The sequence below is a fragment of the Filicampus tigris genome, chromosome 4 (assembly GCF_054856515.1).
Source record: "Filicampus tigris isolate MCC_2025a chromosome 4, RoL_Ftig_1.0, whole genome shotgun sequence".
NCBI lineage: Eukaryota > Metazoa > Chordata > Actinopteri > Syngnathiformes > Syngnathidae > Filicampus > Filicampus tigris.
In genome coordinates, this window is record NC_141220.1 from 29,965,885 (window position 1) to 29,983,117 (window position 17,233).

General features: G+C 50.4%; 2 protein-coding genes across 3 annotated transcripts in view; both read left to right on the top strand.

Annotated features, from left to right (window-relative positions):
• The first annotated feature begins 597 nt into the window (after nt 1-597).
• Nucleotides 598-7,850, top strand: hbp1 (HMG-box transcription factor 1). The gene is made up of 11 exons (XM_086029594.1): nt 598-710; nt 2,255-2,423; nt 3,812-3,992; nt 4,273-4,393; nt 4,466-4,580; nt 4,896-5,014; nt 5,691-5,847; nt 5,942-6,086; nt 6,515-6,784; nt 6,851-6,992; nt 7,104-7,850. The coding sequence occupies exons 2-11, from the start codon at nt 2,351-2,353 to the stop codon at nt 7,119-7,121; spliced, it is 1,341 nt and encodes a 446-aa protein (XP_085885720.1). The 5' UTR covers nt 598-710; nt 2,255-2,350; the 3' UTR covers nt 7,122-7,850.
• Nucleotides 7,851-8,578: 728 nt separating this feature from the next.
• The window catches only part of LOC147149428 (G protein-coupled receptor 22-like), a 39,365-nt gene continuing 30,710 nt past the window's right edge, over nt 8,579-17,233 (top strand). Inside the window, exon 1 of one of the 2 annotated variants that reach the window (XM_086029593.1) lies at nt 8,579-14,089. The gene's annotated coding sequence lies outside the window, so the exon portion shown is untranslated. The remainder of the gene's footprint in view (nt 14,090-17,233) is intronic. The other variant, XM_086029592.1, reaches the window with a different exon arrangement.

A 17,233-nucleotide genomic window follows, 5' to 3' on the forward strand; every position in this document is an offset into this window, starting at 1 on the left:
AAAACTGATTTTTAAAAATCACAAATATCCAACAAAAAAACGGGCAACTATTTGAAAAAATATATATGCACAATTTTTAATGAATCCTACGAAAGATTACAATCAAAAAGAACACAACAGTCAAAAAGAATGAACAAAGCATATAAGGCAAGCAAAAGTTTTTAATGGGCACGGTGACGGCCGGGGCACAAGAACGCCTGCTGACTTACTGACCACTTTTTTTTTTTTTTTTTTTTTTTTTTTTTAAATACATAACTGCTCTTTCTCTTGATAGTTTTCCATTTGTGGCCTTGCGAGATTTTCGTCCGCACCGTGTGCATGTCAACTGGTGGCCACGCCGTTATTCATTCGCAGCATGTGCCTGTACGTGAACGAGTATGCTGCTGTAAGCGTACTGCCAAGTAGCGTACTTGAGCACTGCATTTGCTCCATTGGCGATAAAAAGAAGGGAAAAAAACAACAGCTCGGTATTGTTCATGTTGTTGCCAATCAGCTGTTTGTGGGCGATAACAGGCGTGGACTTTTGTCCAATCACTTGACGGTCAACAAACTCTAGCCCGCCCTTCATGTTTTTCACAACGGCAATGTCCAATAGAATCGCGGCGTTTGAGTTACTGACACTGCAGTTATCCAATAGGACGAGTTGGTTGGAGCACCGCCCCCGATCCCTCGCGTGAATGCCACAGAGTTGCTTGATGGCGACGCGTCTGGTAAGTGAGTGTTTGTCTACTTTTATGACTTCCCCGCGAACAAGTAAAGCTCCAAAGTCATTTGGAACGGGACAAACACTTACGTCGCGTGTTTGTGTCACCGCCGCGAGACGTTGGCGAGGTTGTCAAACGGTTGTTGGACGTCGAACGGCACCTTGACCGTCGTGTGTGTGAGAGTGTGTGCGTGTGCCTTTTCCTCGCCTCTCGCGCCGCGCTGCCTCCCTTGTCTTGGTTTTGTCTGCAAATGTGGCGAGTCATTGATCCGGTTCGATCCGCTTGCCATGGTGTGTCCCGATGTCATTCATTAGCAAGAGGGCCAGCCAGCGAGGTTGCGTCATGCCTCAACTTGTTGACATTCTTTTGTTGACAGTGAAAAGGCAGCAAAAGAGTGAGACGAGCGCACTCTTCCGTTATGCCGCGATCTCCGTTTGCTCGTTTGGAAAAGTATCGTAACGGCCTCGATGGTTTCATTTGCCGAGTGTTGAATTGGCACTTTGGCAGCAGTTTGTCGAGCAGGCTGCGCAGTTGGGAATGAATGAGCTCTGGTGCGCATGCGCAAGAAACCTCGCAACTTTATAAACAAGGCCTGCACGCAGAGGGTCACGTGGCCGCCCCATACTTTCGCGATGGCCCTTGTCAGACAAAGGAACCCCCCGCATCATATTCATGTAGGCAGCCGGCAACACTCCGTACAGTTTCCTCCACGTTGTATCGGGCAGTTGTTTGCATTGCATTCGAATAACGAAATAACGAAATACCGCAGTTGTCCATTTCCACGCCACAATATGAGGTACACTTGCATAATGGGCTCGGTGCCAAGTGCCACCCCATTCACTTCATTCAAGTCGAGAAAAAAAAGTTGTGTCTTTTGGGGGGTAAATTCAACTCCTGCTATCCTTCTTTCATTTGCCCTCGTAAAAATACAACTTGATCCTCGTTTTTTTCTCCAAAATCTAAACGTGATCACACACAACACACTTATTGTATCCAAAATATATTGTAAATAAAAAGATTGTATCCAAAACATACTGTACATCTTTGTTCCTGAACGTATAAAACGTTGATATGGAAAAACCTTTTCTCAAAATGAAATTGCAAAATTCTATGATGGAAACCCAACAATTTCCGTAATATGACATTAATCTTCATCGTAGAAAGTAATCAATTTCATTTGTAATTTCTTTCTATTAGTACACGTAGGACTTTAATCTCATAACATTGTGACTTTCATCTTGAAAGATAGAACATTTGATCTGGAATATATTTGACGACCACGACCAAAATATAAAAGGTTTTTTTATAAGAGTGAGAAATGGTTGAGTTTAATTTCTTTTTTTCTTTTGAAAATGTTCTTCCTTCCTTTCCTTTCTTTCCAATGATAACACTGCTCAGCAACAACACAGCACACTTGTTCTCTTGTCATGAGCACCGTAAGCAAAGTAAGATAGCAGAAATCAAGCCAACATGAAGTGCGATGCATGTTGCAGTCATCCATATTTATTTCAACTTTCAACTAATTTCCCGCTTTCTTGTTTGCCTGAAAGCGGGTGATGCGATGAAGATTGCGACGACGCAGACCGAGTGAGTTGAGGCGCATCCTGCCGGTTGAAGAGCAATCACCACATCATCCATGCGCGAGAATGGACGAGATGTACGATCCGCTCAAGTGTAACGAGGACCTGCCGTCCTCGCCCGGCTGCCACATGGACTTCGGTAACCGAGACGGACGCCCGATCACGTTTGCGCCACCATTGAGTTTCGCAGCGGGTGACAATCTGCGCTGCAGAGAGACCCGCATTGTGTACAAAGCTGTAGCCAGTCGGCACTCAACTTTTTTAAGTATTACATGAGCTGTCACTCACGCCGTCAAGAAATGCGAGGTTATCATCTTACATCACTTTTAGAAAGGAAAGGATGACTTGCTCACGCAGTCCTTCAAATAAGAGGCAAAGCATGCCTGACACGTGAAACCTTGAAAGTGATGAAACCTTGTGTTTGTAGGCAAATGATCAACCCCGACGCCCAAGTCATTTGAACGCATCATTCAAAAGGCCACCCTCGGGCTAATGTGAATTAGCATGGATGGGAAAGTGGAAACCTTCAAACAGTTGCTACTTTAACACACACGATGCAGCGACGCGTGCAAACGTCCCACAATAAAAGGCAACTGAGCATTTTCAAGCCATTTGGTCTGACAAGCCTACGCTAGCTTAATGCTAACATACAGTATAATACGAAATGCCCTTGACTGGCAAATGCAAATGATATATAATATAGGCCTTCCAAAAAGCGATCGTTCGACACACAAGGAGCAGCAACGCATACAAACAGAGCGTCCAACAAAAGAGATTGAAACATTTTCAAGCCATTTGGTCTGACAAGCCTACGCTAGCTTAATGCTAACATACAGTATAATACGAAATGCCCTTGACTGGCAAATGCAAATGATATATAATATAGGCCTTCCAAAAAGCGATCGTTCGACACACAAGGAGCAGCAACGCATACAAACAGAGCGTCCAACAAAAGAGATTGAAACATTTTCAAGCCATTTGGTCTGACAAGCCTACGCTAGCTTAATGCTAACATACAGTATAATACGAAATGCCCTTGACTGGCAAATGCAAATGATATATAATATAGGCCTTCCAAAAAGCGATCGTTCGACACACAAGGAGCAGCAACGCATACAAACAGAGCGTCCAACAAAAGAGATTGAAACATTTTCAAGCCATTTGGTCTGACAAGCCTACGCTAGCTTAATGCTAACATACAGTATAATACGAAATGCCCTTGACTGGCAAATGCAAATGATATATAATATAGGCCTTCCAAAAAGCGATCGTTCGACACACAAGGAGCAGCAACGCATACAAACAGAGCGTCCAACAAAAGAGATTGAAACATTTTCAAGCCATTTGGTCTGACAAGCCTACGCTAGCTTAATGCTAACATGTAACGGGAAAGCCTCGAGACGTCGCTTGAGCGCAAACATGCAAGGAACTATGCTCGGGCTTTCCCGTCAAGTGTCCAAAGTGGCGTTGCTTGCAAATGTGTCCGCCGCCGTCCGTCCACTGACGTGCTTTCTGACAAACGTGCAGACGACATGCCGGAGCTGCAGGCGGTGGAAGAGGACCGGAGGTCGCCCGGCCTGTTCCAGGTGGGCGCCGGAGTGTCGCACCAGGAGTCCGGCGGCCCGCCCAGCACCAACTGGCTGGCCGAGCTGGCCAACATCGCCACCAGTCCTCAGAGCCCGCTGCTCAAAGACGCCCCCTACACCAGGTTGGCACGGCAACAGCTTCTCTGCTTTTGCTTTCACGAGAGAGCGAGAGAGACTGAAAGTTGGACGCCATCTCCATTCATTTCAACGTTTTGGCAGAATTCTGTCAGTTTCTGGCATATTTTTGGGTTTTTTTTTTTTTCTCATTTCTTTCTCCAGATGACGCGCAGTGCTTACTGTATTGTCCGTCCCTTGTTCTTCTTCTTCTTCTGTGGGGTCAACTGGCAAAGTTGCTCGCGGTGGGAGTCTGAACAGCACTCCCATTTTTGCTGATTTTTGCAGATCATCTCCAGTCCGCATCTTTGGCTCCAGCAACAGTCTCCATTCCTACGCCCGCCCGCCTCTGGCCAGCAGCGCGCCCAGCCCGTCCCGCGGTCACCTGAGGGAGCGCAGGCGCGTCAGGGTGAGCGGCGCGCTCTTTTGTGCCGACTTCCTCATGTGCTGCCGCCGCTTGTCTCACGGCCGCCCTCCGCAGGCCAGCAGCGAGTCCGAGTCGGGCGTTTTCTCCATGTCCTCGTCCTTCTCGGATGACGAAGACATGGCCTGGTCTCGCTCGTGGCCCTCCACCGCCTGGCACTGCTTCCTCAAAGGTCGGTGGGAAGAACACAATTCCTCTCGTTGCGTGGGAACGCCTTGTTCTAGTCTGTCACGAGTCCAAACGGCAGAAGATGCTGCATTGGAGGCCACAAATAGAAAACAGTCAAATACAAAAGCAGCAAACCAATTCATTCGCCTGTTGCTTTTGTGACCGTTTTTTTCATCAAATGTTGTCCTTTTTCTTGCATTTTTTCGATGGGGATCCATGCTTAGCCAGGGCCTCGTTCCATTCCTGCAAATGTACTTTGAAGTCCAGCAGACGACACTTTGAGCGCTTGTGTCTCCTGAGCTGCATTTGCGTGTTGCAGGAACCCGCCTTCGTTTCCATCGCGGTCCCAACGTGGAGTGGCAGGAGGCCGACGAGCTCGGCGATTCCGAGGAGGATTCCGACGATGAGAGCATGATGCCTTCGTCCTCCTCACATAAGGTTGGTCTGGTACTCCCCCCGCCCCGCCCCCAGCGGCACCCACTTTGTGGAAGGCCCTTCATTCTCAGAATGACCACAAGGTGGCAGCGGTGTAAAGTCTAAAGAGTGCGTGCGGTGTCTGCTGCCCCAATTGAAAACGTCTAGCCGATGCACGGTGCCAATGTGTTTCCTTCTGTGCAAAAAGGGCGATTATCGTCAACCTATGCTTTCATGCCACATATTCTTAAACGAGTTCATTCATCTCATACTTGTCAGTTCTTTTGTCTTTTTCTTTTGTCAGCTTTATATGATTTTGTCCTTTTTTTTGTCCACGTTTTGCCAAATTGTTGCTGAAGATGAGTTTGTTTTTTGTCAGATTTTTGGTACTATTTTTTTTGAACCGATATTTGCCACAACTGAAAAAAAATATGGCAGGTACTGACCGTTGCTCCCCCCACCACTTTTTGGTGAGATTTCGATCCAGATTTGTAACATTTTTGTCCTTTTTTTTTCGGTCAGATTTGCGCCTGAGATTTGTTCCAGGTTTGCATTTTCTGTCTGATTTACTGTCTGTTTTTTGTCCTTTTTTTGACCATGTTTTTGTCTTGACTGTTTCCTTGTCTTTGCGAACGTCTTCTTCCTTCTTTTTGAGGAGTTGTGTTTTCCAAGCTTGATTTGTCCATTTCCACAACTTCAGAGATTTGGCTGTGAGGGCTTGAAGCTGATCAGCCACGAAGAGACGTTGTCATACGGCCAGGCAGTACTTAAGCTCACCTTTGACCCCGGCTGCCCCGACGACGGCCTTTTAACCGCCGAATGCCGACTGGACCATCCCTTTTTTGTCAGGAGTAAAGGTACGGCGACCGAATGCTAGTTTGCGGTTTGAACAAGAAGCTTGAGGGTGTGCTTTCATCGTACCTTGTACTGTACGTCCATCCGCGTCGACAGGGTGGGCCTCCTTTTATCCGAGCCTTACCGTGGTGCATCATGGGATTCCTTGCTACGAGATGCAGCTTGGCGACATGTGCCTGCCGCCAAACCACCCCGATGCCATTAAATGTGACGATTCGGTGGTTTTTGATACATTTAGAAGGTACGTAACACCTTCTCAACATGCCCATGTTTGCAAGCAGGTAAAAATGCAATTTGCGGGTCCTGAACATGACTTGCGATCCCAAAACGTACTCGGTAGCAACAGAAGGCCCCCTAACCTCACCCCGGTAAGTTAAAAAGCAAACGAGCCCCCCGACACACGCAAAACTGCGTGCGCCATGTCTTGTCATTAAAGTCTCCAGGACGCATTCATTATAATGAACAGGAAGTCAGCCATTTTGAATTGAAGCAGTTGTGGGAAATGATTTCATTTGACTTAATTGGACCCAAAAATGTTATTCATTGATAACAAATAATGTTCGGGTATCATTGTTCATAAATTTAGTTGGCAGCCCTCGAAAAAAACTTTCATCCATCCTGAAAAGTCCAAATGTCAATCAATTCCGAATCGCTGCGAATGTGCGGCAGTTACGACTTCACGCCGCTGGACTCGTCGGCCGTGTACGTCCTGAGCAGCATGGCCCGCCAGCGCCGCACCTCGCTGTCCGGCTGCGACCAAGCCGAGCGTTCGGCCTCCCCGCAGTGGGCGGGCGGCAAGCCGGCCAGGGGCCAGGCCCCGGCGGGCGCCGCCGCCGCCGCCGCGCCCGCCAAATGCAAGCGGCCCATGAACGCCTTCATGCTGTTCGCCAAGAAATACCGAGTGGAGTACACGCAGATGTACCCGGGGAAAGACAACAGGTGCGCGGCCAGCGGCGAGCGGAGCGCGACCAGTGGTCTTGAGTGTGCCGCCTGCCTCCCTTGCAGAGCCATCAGCGTCATCCTGGGCGACAAGTGGAAGAAGATGAAGAGCGAGGAGCGCCGCCTGTACACCATGGAGGCCAAGGCCCTGGCCGAGGAGCAGAAGCGCCTCAATCCCGACTGCTGGAAGCGCAAAAGGACCAACTCGGTGCGTTACGACCGCTTGACTCCAAATTCTGTTTGCCCTTAGCGGCCGCGGCGCGCTTGAGACCGGTGCCTGCGTGCGTGACGCCGGCGTCCTGTGCCGCCGCCCCAACAGGGTTCCCAGCAGACTTAAGGAGAATCCCTCCGCGGAGAGCTGCCGCCGGACGCCCGCCGGACGCCGTCTCCGCCCCTTTGGTAACCTTGGCACGGAAGCCCGGCGAGGATGAGCGTCGGCATGCCGTCTAGTCACTAACTCAGCCTATATTTTCTTACTCTATCGCTAATGCAAAAGGATTCCTCCTTGGCTAGGAATGAACCTCCTTCTTTTATTTTGTACGGAAATTAGCCCGCGGTGCTACGTATGCTTCAGTATAGCAAAAGACGAGGCCTGGATTTATCGTCGTACAAAAGGGGATCGGATGGCGCCGCTTTCTGTGCTCCTTGTCAGCAGGTTGCACAGAGGCGGCGAGGCGAGGCGAGGCGAGGCGAGGCGAGGCCAGCCTTTCCCGCCTTTTGATGATCATGTGGAAATGTCGGGCCGGCCGCTCGGCCGGCCAACGTCGTCTTCGGAGACTTGCGCCATACGTCGATCAGTTTACACTCAAGTCAGCGAGCACTTGCGGCCTTTTGGCCGGCGGTGTTCATTCCTGTTGCACTTTATAACCATCCCGATTGTCTGCCTGTCTGCGCGTCTGTCTGCCGACAGCCTTTGCGGTCGGTCTGGCGGACAAGCGCAGCCGCTGCCCAACAGCCACCTTCTCGCTTTCAGGTCGCCCCCATGTTCCGAATGTACAGGTTTCACGGCCCGGAGTTGCACACAATATATCCTTGTATCATACTATAAATAATTTTTGTAAAACTCGCTTGGTCTCGCTGCTGCCTTCTGTGCTCCTCCTCTCCTTGTGTTTGTTCGCCACCGTTCGGGGGCCGTTGGACACGCCGCGGCGGGCAAATCGTTTGGCGGAGCAAATCGGGGAGCGCCGACCCAACGCTTCCCATCCGATTACGCTCGCAAAGCCTGTCGTTTTGAATCCTCCGCCGCCATCCGCGGCAACAACACGAACTCGACTCGGCCTGGAACCGTGCCGCCCGTGCGTGGGAGTTAGTCAGCCAGCAATTGCCATGGAAGTACCTTTGGGCGTGGAAATCCCGATCGCTTGCTTCCACAAAGTCTGACTCCAACCAGGTTGGACAATAAGCCAAGCCCATCGGAAAGAATATCAATGCGATGGCTCCATCCCAGGCCTCCCCGATGTGAACAAAAACATACATTTGACGGAGAGGAATAGGGCTTCAGAAAACCATCCATTTGCGCTCATTGTTTTGTTTTATCAATGAGTCGCATTTGGAAAAACAACATTATTTCCACGGCTTTCTTCAAAACTGACTGCGGGAACTGCACAAACAAGGTCTTCCTAATATTGTGGCAGGCCAGGCGAAGGAGAGCAACATTGAGCTCGCCGCCGTCTCTCGTCACACGACGACGACAACGCCTTTGCCTGCCAATTCTTTGACGGCTCGCACGCCTACGCATTTGACCGCCACTGACTTGAAACGTTCCAGCGACCTTTTTGAAAGGTGTCGCACTGCTTCTTGGGCAATGGGTGTCCCGTTTCAGCAAAGGCGGGGGCGGGGGGGCCGTCGTCCCCGCAGTGGCCTGTAGCGCGGAAGCAGTGTGAGCTCAACTAGGCCGCATTTGCCCGCTGGCGAGTGTGTCAATATCCTGCAAAGTCCATTGAGCGTCCGCGCTGCCCTTCTCATTAGCCGTGCACTAATGAGACCGTGTCGCCCCCCGCCAATCCACCCGCGGACGGCAATACACGATGCTGATTGATTGAACCGCGCGCGTGTAAACCGGCGCCCGACTTGACCTTTGCGTTTATTTCAAATATTTCTCAGACGTGATCACTGCAGGGGGAAAAAGCGGATGGCTTAATCTAGCTTTGAAAAGGGTTAGGAATGAAGGGCTGCCATTGGAATGCGAAAAATCCACTTTCCATACCGCTTGTCCCCATTGGTCGGCGGCTGAGCCGGAGATCGTCCGAAGAGGAGAGCCCGAGCCCACATTCCAACCCAGAACATCTTGACCGCCGGGCAGCGCCGCCGGCCACCGCGACTACCGCCAGTCGGCAATCCTGGAACGGAGCCCGCCGAAAAGGTCGACTGCGGCAGGACTAGCGTTTGGCCAGTCTGCCACGCATTCCGGAGGTTGTGGGTTGGAACCCGGGCTCCGGAACACTCGACGGATGGATGCAAGATGATGATGATGATGAAGGCAACATCTCAAGTCCGGCGCTGTGTTGAAACTTGACGTGTCACACGTTCGTCCTCCCGGCCGCTAGAGGGCAAAGCTTACCGCGCACTGCCACGTACTCGGCGGTTTGTCGGAAAAAAAGTGCGGAGCGTTGTTCTTTTTAGGCATCCACATCAGTCGTTTTGTTGCAACCCTGCAAAACAAGTAAGTTGAAACATTTTTCACCTTTTGCACGCACCGTATATTCTGCTGCATTTTCAGAAAAAGCCAAAGCAAATCTGCATTTGGCAAAATCGTGTTCGCTCTCCCCGCAAATTGTTTTCTGTCATTCTCAGCGCTCATTTTTTTTCCGGCAAAGTCTTTGAAGCCGAGACCTTGAATGACTGCTTGCCATCCTTCCAAATAATTTGGCATCTTTCTCTGCCAAGCCTGAAAACGAGCATCTGTCGTTGGTCGCGAGAGGAGAGGAGAGGAGAGACGATCTTGCGGCAGCTGTCATTCCAAAAGCGCAGCAAGTTTCTTGCTTTGACGCAGTCCGACGTTTGAAGACGGCCATCTTCGGGAGTGCAAGCTAAAAGGAGCGTGCGGGAGAGCGGCCCTTCTCGCGGCTCGTCCACTTGCGTGTCCACAGCCGCCGTCCGACTCGTCGCCGATTAAAAGAGCGCAAAGTGAGGCGGGGAGATGATGGCTCTTGGCTACCAGCCAAATCGCAAGCTGCACCTCAAGCAACAAGTCCTCGTTTGGGCCAATTACGCAGACGAGCCAGCCAGTCACACGTCCTCTCTCTCAGCGTCTTTCGCGTGTGCAGTAAATACGAGCGCGGCAAAGAAAGCCCGACTGTTTGAAGGCGAACGACTCCTTTTGAGGGCAAGCGCGGCAAGCGTAGCGAGCGAGCGCAGACTCCGGCTCCGTCGCCGACGCCATTTTGTGCTGCCGGTGCGGCTCGCCTCTGCCGTGTGTCTCTCAGCCTTAATCGGATGCTGTGCGAACATGGCCAGAAAGGGGCGGAATCACTCAAACCTCGGTGTTTTTTTTCTAATCCCCTCTCTCAGGTTTGAGCAGATGGAATAACCACCCGCTGATCCAATTTGCTCTTCCCATGAGAGCTGGAGAAGACAGACACGAGAGCGTCGTCTCGGGGCGTGGCTCCACCTTGCGCGGCGCAGCACGTGCGGACCGGATGCGGGCACAAGCGGGCCCACCGCCACCGGCTTGGGTTGGGTTAAGTTTTTGGGGGCCGACTCACTTCCCAGGTGGCTGATTTGATCTCAAAGTGCGAGAGCTTTTTAATCAACTGCTCACTGAGGCGCTTGATGCAGAAGTTGAAGAGCAAATGAAGGCCTTTTGATTGCCGATTGTGAGCCGTTTGGCAACATATAGCGACGGCAGCCCATTTGTGGAGCAACGGAAGACGAGCCTCTCGGGGCTCGGAAATGCTGGAAGGACAAAAATAACCCGGCGAGGGAGGCTGCGGGCGATGCGCTGATCATATTAAGCCTATCGCTTATCAGCCGGGATCTCTCGCGCTCCGGCCAACGGACCGCGTTCAAGAACAACGGCGGAAAGACGCTCGCTTCATTTCGTAACGCGCAAGACAAGAGCTCGATCACAAATTGGACCTTTACAAAGACAGAGACTGGCAACGTCACGAGATTGGATCGGTCGTTGTGAGTGCTGAAACGCTGTTCGCTTGACTTTTTCGTTTCATTCGGTCTGTGAACGGCCATGGCACCAACACGTGTTTTTGAATGAGAAATGAGCGCGCGTGCACGGCAAGGCGCTCTTTGGCAGACGTTTGGGATCCGATCGAATGGCCGTGATATTTAGCAACGTCCCCGAACCACAGCTGATAATGAACGTGCCGTGCCGGAGCAAATGAACCAGGGGATGAAGAAACATTCGCTTGGGCTGAACCGAAACAAAACAAAGGTCGTTGCTTCCGGCAAGACAGAAAAGAGGCTTGCTGCTCCAAAACACCTGAAGTCAAGTGTCTTGAGAAAAGCCAAAGGCCAAGTAGTCCCAAATCTCGGGGTGCTGATAGACTCCGCCCTGACTTTCAGCAGTCCTCTCAAATCAATGACTAAAACAGCCTTTCGGCGTTTGACAATCGTTTGGGTGCCGAACACGCGAACGCAACGCTGATTGAAGTGGGAAATGGACGTGGAAAACGGACAACTTTGCTTCACGTAGTACAGGTGTGCAGGTACTCTACGTGGCACAGTAAGTGTGCCTGCCCATCAACAGGGAAGGCAAGAGCCAGTGCAAAGAAAGGTCGGTGCCTTACGGCGGACGGCCTTGCTCAAGTCGCGTCGACCGAATGGGCGCCAAACGGGCCCGGTCCTCGCACGCCGTCCGTGCTAGTTTCCTTAGCCCGTCTATAGCGTTTCCCCGTGTGTGTTAGCATTCAGCTAGCAGATGTTTGGATGTGGTCTGGAGGTGTATTTTCGGGGAGTTGTCGTTTAGTTTGCCCAGAAACCTTCTTGACACTTTGCTTTCTTGACAGTGACGTCCTGAGAGCAGGCGCCAAGGAAGACCTTCCGCAAGTTGAGCCGCGTTTCCATCGCTTGAAATGTGTTGAACGCGTGTGCAAGCGGTCAAACGAGTTGAAAAATGGTTGCTTGTTGTCTCCTCCGCACAGGATTGGAAAGTGTGAGGCAGATGCGCAAATTGCGTGGCCGCAGCGGCGCTGCTGGCAAATATTCCCCGGCATCCCTGCAGTCGCCGCGGCAAACAAGCGCCAACAGACTCCATTTAGCGCGTTGGCGCTATCGCGCGCTTTGATCACACAATTAGCATCGGATGAGGCCAAAGCCGCACGGCGCTTCATCAGACATCAAGACAGATGGCGACGGACGGACACGCCGCTCCACTCGTTTTCATCTTTTCGCCTCCACGGCGCTTTGTCTTATCTCAACATGAAACGGGGAGCTATTGAGGCGCAAATGAAAAGATAATGAGGTCCTTGTCACTGTCTGCTGCGAGGTGATTGGCTGTCTTTGCCCCCGGAGCCGGCCGGGAACACGCGGCGCCGTCTTTGTTTGCTCGAGCGCGCTGCCTGCCTGGAAGAGGTGACGTCCTCGCGTCGTCCTCGTCGTCGTCGTCGTCGTCACCGCTCCCAAGCCACTTCACCGGAGCGGCTTTCCACGGGCAAGTCAAGCCCAAGTCAAAACACAGCATTTGGAAGAATATTGCTTTTGTGCAATATGAGTTAAGCCGTAAAAGTCACCCGTTTCTAGCCATCTCAGGGGGTGGCCATTTTGCCACTTGCTGAAAATGACATGACGAGGGACAGACTGGGCCCGAAATACGGACGGGAACTTGGCGAGCGAGGCACTGACGATGCCCGCCTCTGCTAGTTTGCGTTCCGTGGGCCGGCGCCGCCCGCCCCTTGTGAAGGCCCTCCGCAGATTACATTGACGCGGCAACACGCAGAGGCTGAAAAATGGCCAATCCACCTCCACGTAGCGGAAGCAGTGCGGCCAAGGGAAAGAGCGTCGGGAGTCAATGAAGACCTTGGCGCCGGTCCAGGGTGTGACTTGAAGCATCGAAAAAGTGCCGTTCACCCGAGAGAGGGTGAGCAGAAAAGAAAAGGGACGCGTGCAATTGCAATGGCCGATGCGCTATGTCGCGTGTGTGTGTGTCATCGTGGCCTCACGGCATGACATATAAGCGCATTTAATGATCATCTTTTGGTGGTTTGGAGCAGACAGCAGTCAATTCAACATTGTGGCAAGATGTCCGTCGCGGGCGGCGGCGTGTGGGCCGCACTTACCAACGTCTTCAAAATTCCCTCGCAACAAGAAAAGTATCGGTGAACGTCTGACGACAGTTTGGCAAACATTTACGACCTGGGACCGACTCTGATCGGGGTCAGGGAGGGGGGCCCGCGCTCCTTCACTTTGACACCCGTGCCGTCCAAAGTAGTGCTTGTACGCACGCACCGGGCCTCCTTTTAGCCTCGCACGCTATCATTTTGATCCAAGGACATAGAGGAAACGAGCGCAGATTGCAATCGGAGCCGCTTATCTGTCAATAAATCGAGGAGACGTCGCTGACAGGCTTGCGGCCGGCTGCTCCGAAAGCCCGCCTGTGCGCCCGCCCGCCTGTGCGCGCGTCGGCGGCTGCCAATCACGCCGTGCTTGTCCGCATCGGCAGTCGCTCTTTGTTTCCACCTCAAGCATGTCGAGTAACAATGGTCTTCATCATCATCATCACCATCATCATCATCATAATACCGGTCGGGAAGTGTGTGCACAAGTCCATCAAATAGCCGTCCGTCATTTGTCCATGTCCACATGACTCGGGCTCTTTGAAATGAGCATTTTCATTTTATTGGCGGCTAAAAAAGATATTAACAGAAATGGAAAAGACAGATTTGTCAACAAGAGGGCTGTTGTGTACACTGAAAACGTTTTGTAGCTTGCGGTTCAGCTCAGGAAAAAAAGGGGAGCAAAAGCCACAGTGGTCATATCAATAAAATTGTATTTTGTTGTATTTTGTTCTAGAGCTGTCCCCATAGTCGACGTCACCGATGACGCAACATACGTCGGCCGTCGAGTGTCGATGACGTCTTTGCGCCAACACGTGCACACTTTCAGTTGTAAACAAGTGCGCAACTGTGCACAACAGAAAAGAAAAAACAGCAGAAATGTAGAGGAGAGGAGACTAAAGACAAGAAAGTCCAAAGTACGGACACATTTCAAGGAAACGTCAAACGAGTTGCTCGTCTGGAGCCTTCGTAAAGCCGATGGAGTTGGCGACGTGCCGCATTAGCGATGAACGAACGTTCACCTGAAGCGGCGTCACGCAGGTGCTGCCGCCGCCGCCGCTGCCGCTGCAAGACGATCGTAAGTCCATCTCACTACAGTACTAATAGGACTGAAGTTGCTCTTACGTGCACGGTTAAGTTTCATTTGTCAAAGCAGCGGCTTGCAGTCCCAATGACACAATGTTGCACGTGTTTCAGCTTGGCTAACGTTTCACTCCGGTCAAACTGTGTTGCTGCTTGCTACTGCTGTCTCCGGAAACAATCGTACGTTGACTGTCTAGTCAGTGTATCTACTCCGGCAAGCTCTCGGTTCTCACCGCCTCCGTGCATGCTCGTATTGAGGACCATGTCCCGCTCCCGCCGCTTCAAATAATAACGACAACAACAGCAACAAAGCCCGGCCTGCTTCCCATAGTCCGTGACTGCACTCGCATGTAATGTGTGCCTTTTCAAAATCGTCATTGTAATATTGCACACCAGAAAAAACATCCGAACTCACGCAAAGTATCCTTAAAATGATTGTCCGGCACATGAGCCACTTTGCAAACGTGGAGGGTGCTCCGAACTTGGACTTGGTGTTTATTGAAGAGTTATTTCTTTTTGACTTATTTCTGCTTAATTATTTTACTTGGGCCGCTTAACGTGCGCTCACGCATTGTTTCACTGTCAGACAAATGCCTCATTCATGTCCAATTGTTCACACGTCATGGTGCTTGCCTAAAACAGATGTTAGTGTTCATTCAATTTCAAGTATTTTATTTTTTTTTACTTGAATAAACAAAGAATTTCAGAAAAAGTTCAAAAGTGTTTTTGTGAATGAATAATCGTCAACTCCAGAATAATCGCTAGATGTGTCCAAAAATGAATTGTTCGACGAATAGTTGATCGATTCATCGGGAGAAAAATAATCGTTTGGGACAGCCCTATTTTGTTCATTCACAGGCCAGATTGAAGGAGCCGTCCTGGCTGTTCCAATACATTTGGAGCGCTGGAATGCCACGAAAAAGTGCAAGGGCCAATCAAATTTGACTGATCAATTGGAGTGCGACACGTCTGCTCTCTCCCACGTCATCGCTCAAGCGCTTCACTGATTGCGCAACATTTTCACGCTATCGCTTCTCCTCCTGTCAAGCTCCAATATTTTCTCTCCTGCTTATTAAATCTCTTCCCGTTGGCAGTGATTTCATTTTGCGGCTCCATTTGTCAAGGAAGCGCCGCTGCGTGGCCTGAAAAGAGGAGCGCTTCTCGACTGGGACAAATGGGCTCTTCTGCCGTCCGGGAGGACGGCGAGGAACTCATAATTCATATTCACGTCGTACGCGTCGTTGCAATTGGAGGAATTGTCCCCAAAATGCCGCGTCATTAGCTAGGAATATTAAAAAAAAAAAGCTTTTCTTTATGCTCAGCTGTGGGCTGAAAAAGTCAAGGCCCTTTCTAAGATCGAAGTCAGCCAGTTGCAAGCCCGAAGCACGTCATTTGGGCAAAAGGCATCTCCGCAACAAATTGAGAACATTCAAATTCTGAAGTTGACCCGCAACAGGTCCCAAGCTGCCATAGATGATTTCATTGTACCGTTGAAACTTCCTACTCACATTCACATGTATTAAGCCGCACCCGCACATATGCAAATAGGCCCAGTATGCCCTCAACTTTCCAGCGTGACCCTATTTTGGTAGACGGACGCACGTGTCAAAAGTGTCTCCTCTTCTTCTTTTGTTCTTCCTCACGATGTTGGTTGCGGGGCGAGTCTAGTTTGCTGTCTTCAGGAATTTGGCAGACGGTGCTGCCTTTTCTATGACATTCCCCCATGAGTGGATTTGGCCTAAAAATATCTCCTAAAACCGCACCGCGAGCGAGATGACACCACGCGACCAAAACGGGCGCAAAAGGCTGCAGGCAGGGGCGGAGCCATGGCCATGGGCGTGTCTGGGCGTGCGCAGGCCCACCCAGATTGACAGACTGCGGATTCAGGCAAAAAAAAAAAAAAAGAATTCTATTCAGAGCCGGGCATCGCCCCCGAGTTTCCATCGTGCACATTTCTCGGCTTTTTTTTTTTTTTTTTTTTTGCAAAGGTGGCGAGTGCCGCTGAGCTTGTTTGCCACGTGGGCGTGCGAAGCGGTTCCTACGCAACGCGCCGCTTGCACGGCTCGAGCCGCAACGTCTCGTGTTGACTGCAAAGACCGCAAAAGAACCAATTTGAAATCGTCGCGATGGCGCTCATGCGCGAGCGAGTCATCGCCATGACGTCCTCTCGGGGACATTTTCTTGGACTTCTTTGTGTTGAGCAAAAGACAAAACTGCACGTAGGAAAGGTTCAACACACATTGATTGCAATGACCAAATGAGCTATTTTTCAATATAACTTCTTCATTCAATATTTTCATTTAATGTGAGTTTTATTTCAATTTATTTAATTATTTTGGGTGATTTTTATTTTATAATTAATTTATTTCAATGTCTTTACCGCATATTGCAGTTTAATTTTGATTTAGATTTTGATTTGATATGATTTTTCATTTTTAATGAAATCTTTATTTTTTTGGTTGAATAGATTAGAAAGAAATGACACATTTTATTGGAAATGAATGTCGTATTTGAGTTTAATTCTTTAAGTTTGATTTGATTTTCCATTTTAATTTCTAACAATTTGAGGAATTAGTTTATTAAAATTTGAGAGTTTAATTGAATTCTTAATTGAATTTGAGCCTAAACGAAGGGAGAAGCCGCCGATGAAAGAAGATCTTGGAAGATTTCCGGGGGTCAGACATTTGCCCATCAGTGGCAGGGCCTTGATTTTTAGACGAGGCCTTTTGGCGCCCCCGCTGGCAAATTTGGGTCCAGAGAAGCCAAGAGCAGGGTGACTCTTCTCCGGTCGACGGAAAATCGCTGGCGGACGTGCGCTGTTGCGTCTTTATTTGTTCAAGCGAGAACCATTTGGAAAGACCACGCCCCCTTCAACTCTCACCAATGGATTGGATTGAGCCTTATGTGATGGGAACCTTATTTCGGAAAATATGGGTTCCGGTCGCAACATGCACCCCCCGCTCGGTGTTTAGTTTGACGGTGAACTCCCAACAACCGGCTGGAAGAATCGAGCCATCGTACTGTTCGGTCAAAGACGGCGCCCGCGTGTTTGGCATGACGCGGTGGCGTCCAGTCAGCGACCTCGGGGGGGTGGGGGTGGGGGTGTGGGGGGAGGTTGCTGGGGCAGGCGGCGCGCGCT

Bases quoted from the DNA above. Each gene is read 5' to 3' on its own strand.
- hbp1 (XM_086029594.1), top strand. From the start codon at position 2,351: ATGGACGAGATGTACGATCCGCTCAAGTGTAACGAGGACCTGCCGTCC. The intron at 4,394-4,465 runs GTGAGCGGCGCG...CGCCCTCCGCAG, and splicing joins GGGAGCGCAGGCGCGTCAGG to GCCAGCAGCGAGTCCGAGTC. The intron at 5,015-5,690 runs GTTGGTCTGGTA...CCACAACTTCAG, and splicing joins CTTCGTCCTCCTCACATAAG to AGATTTGGCTGTGAGGGCTT.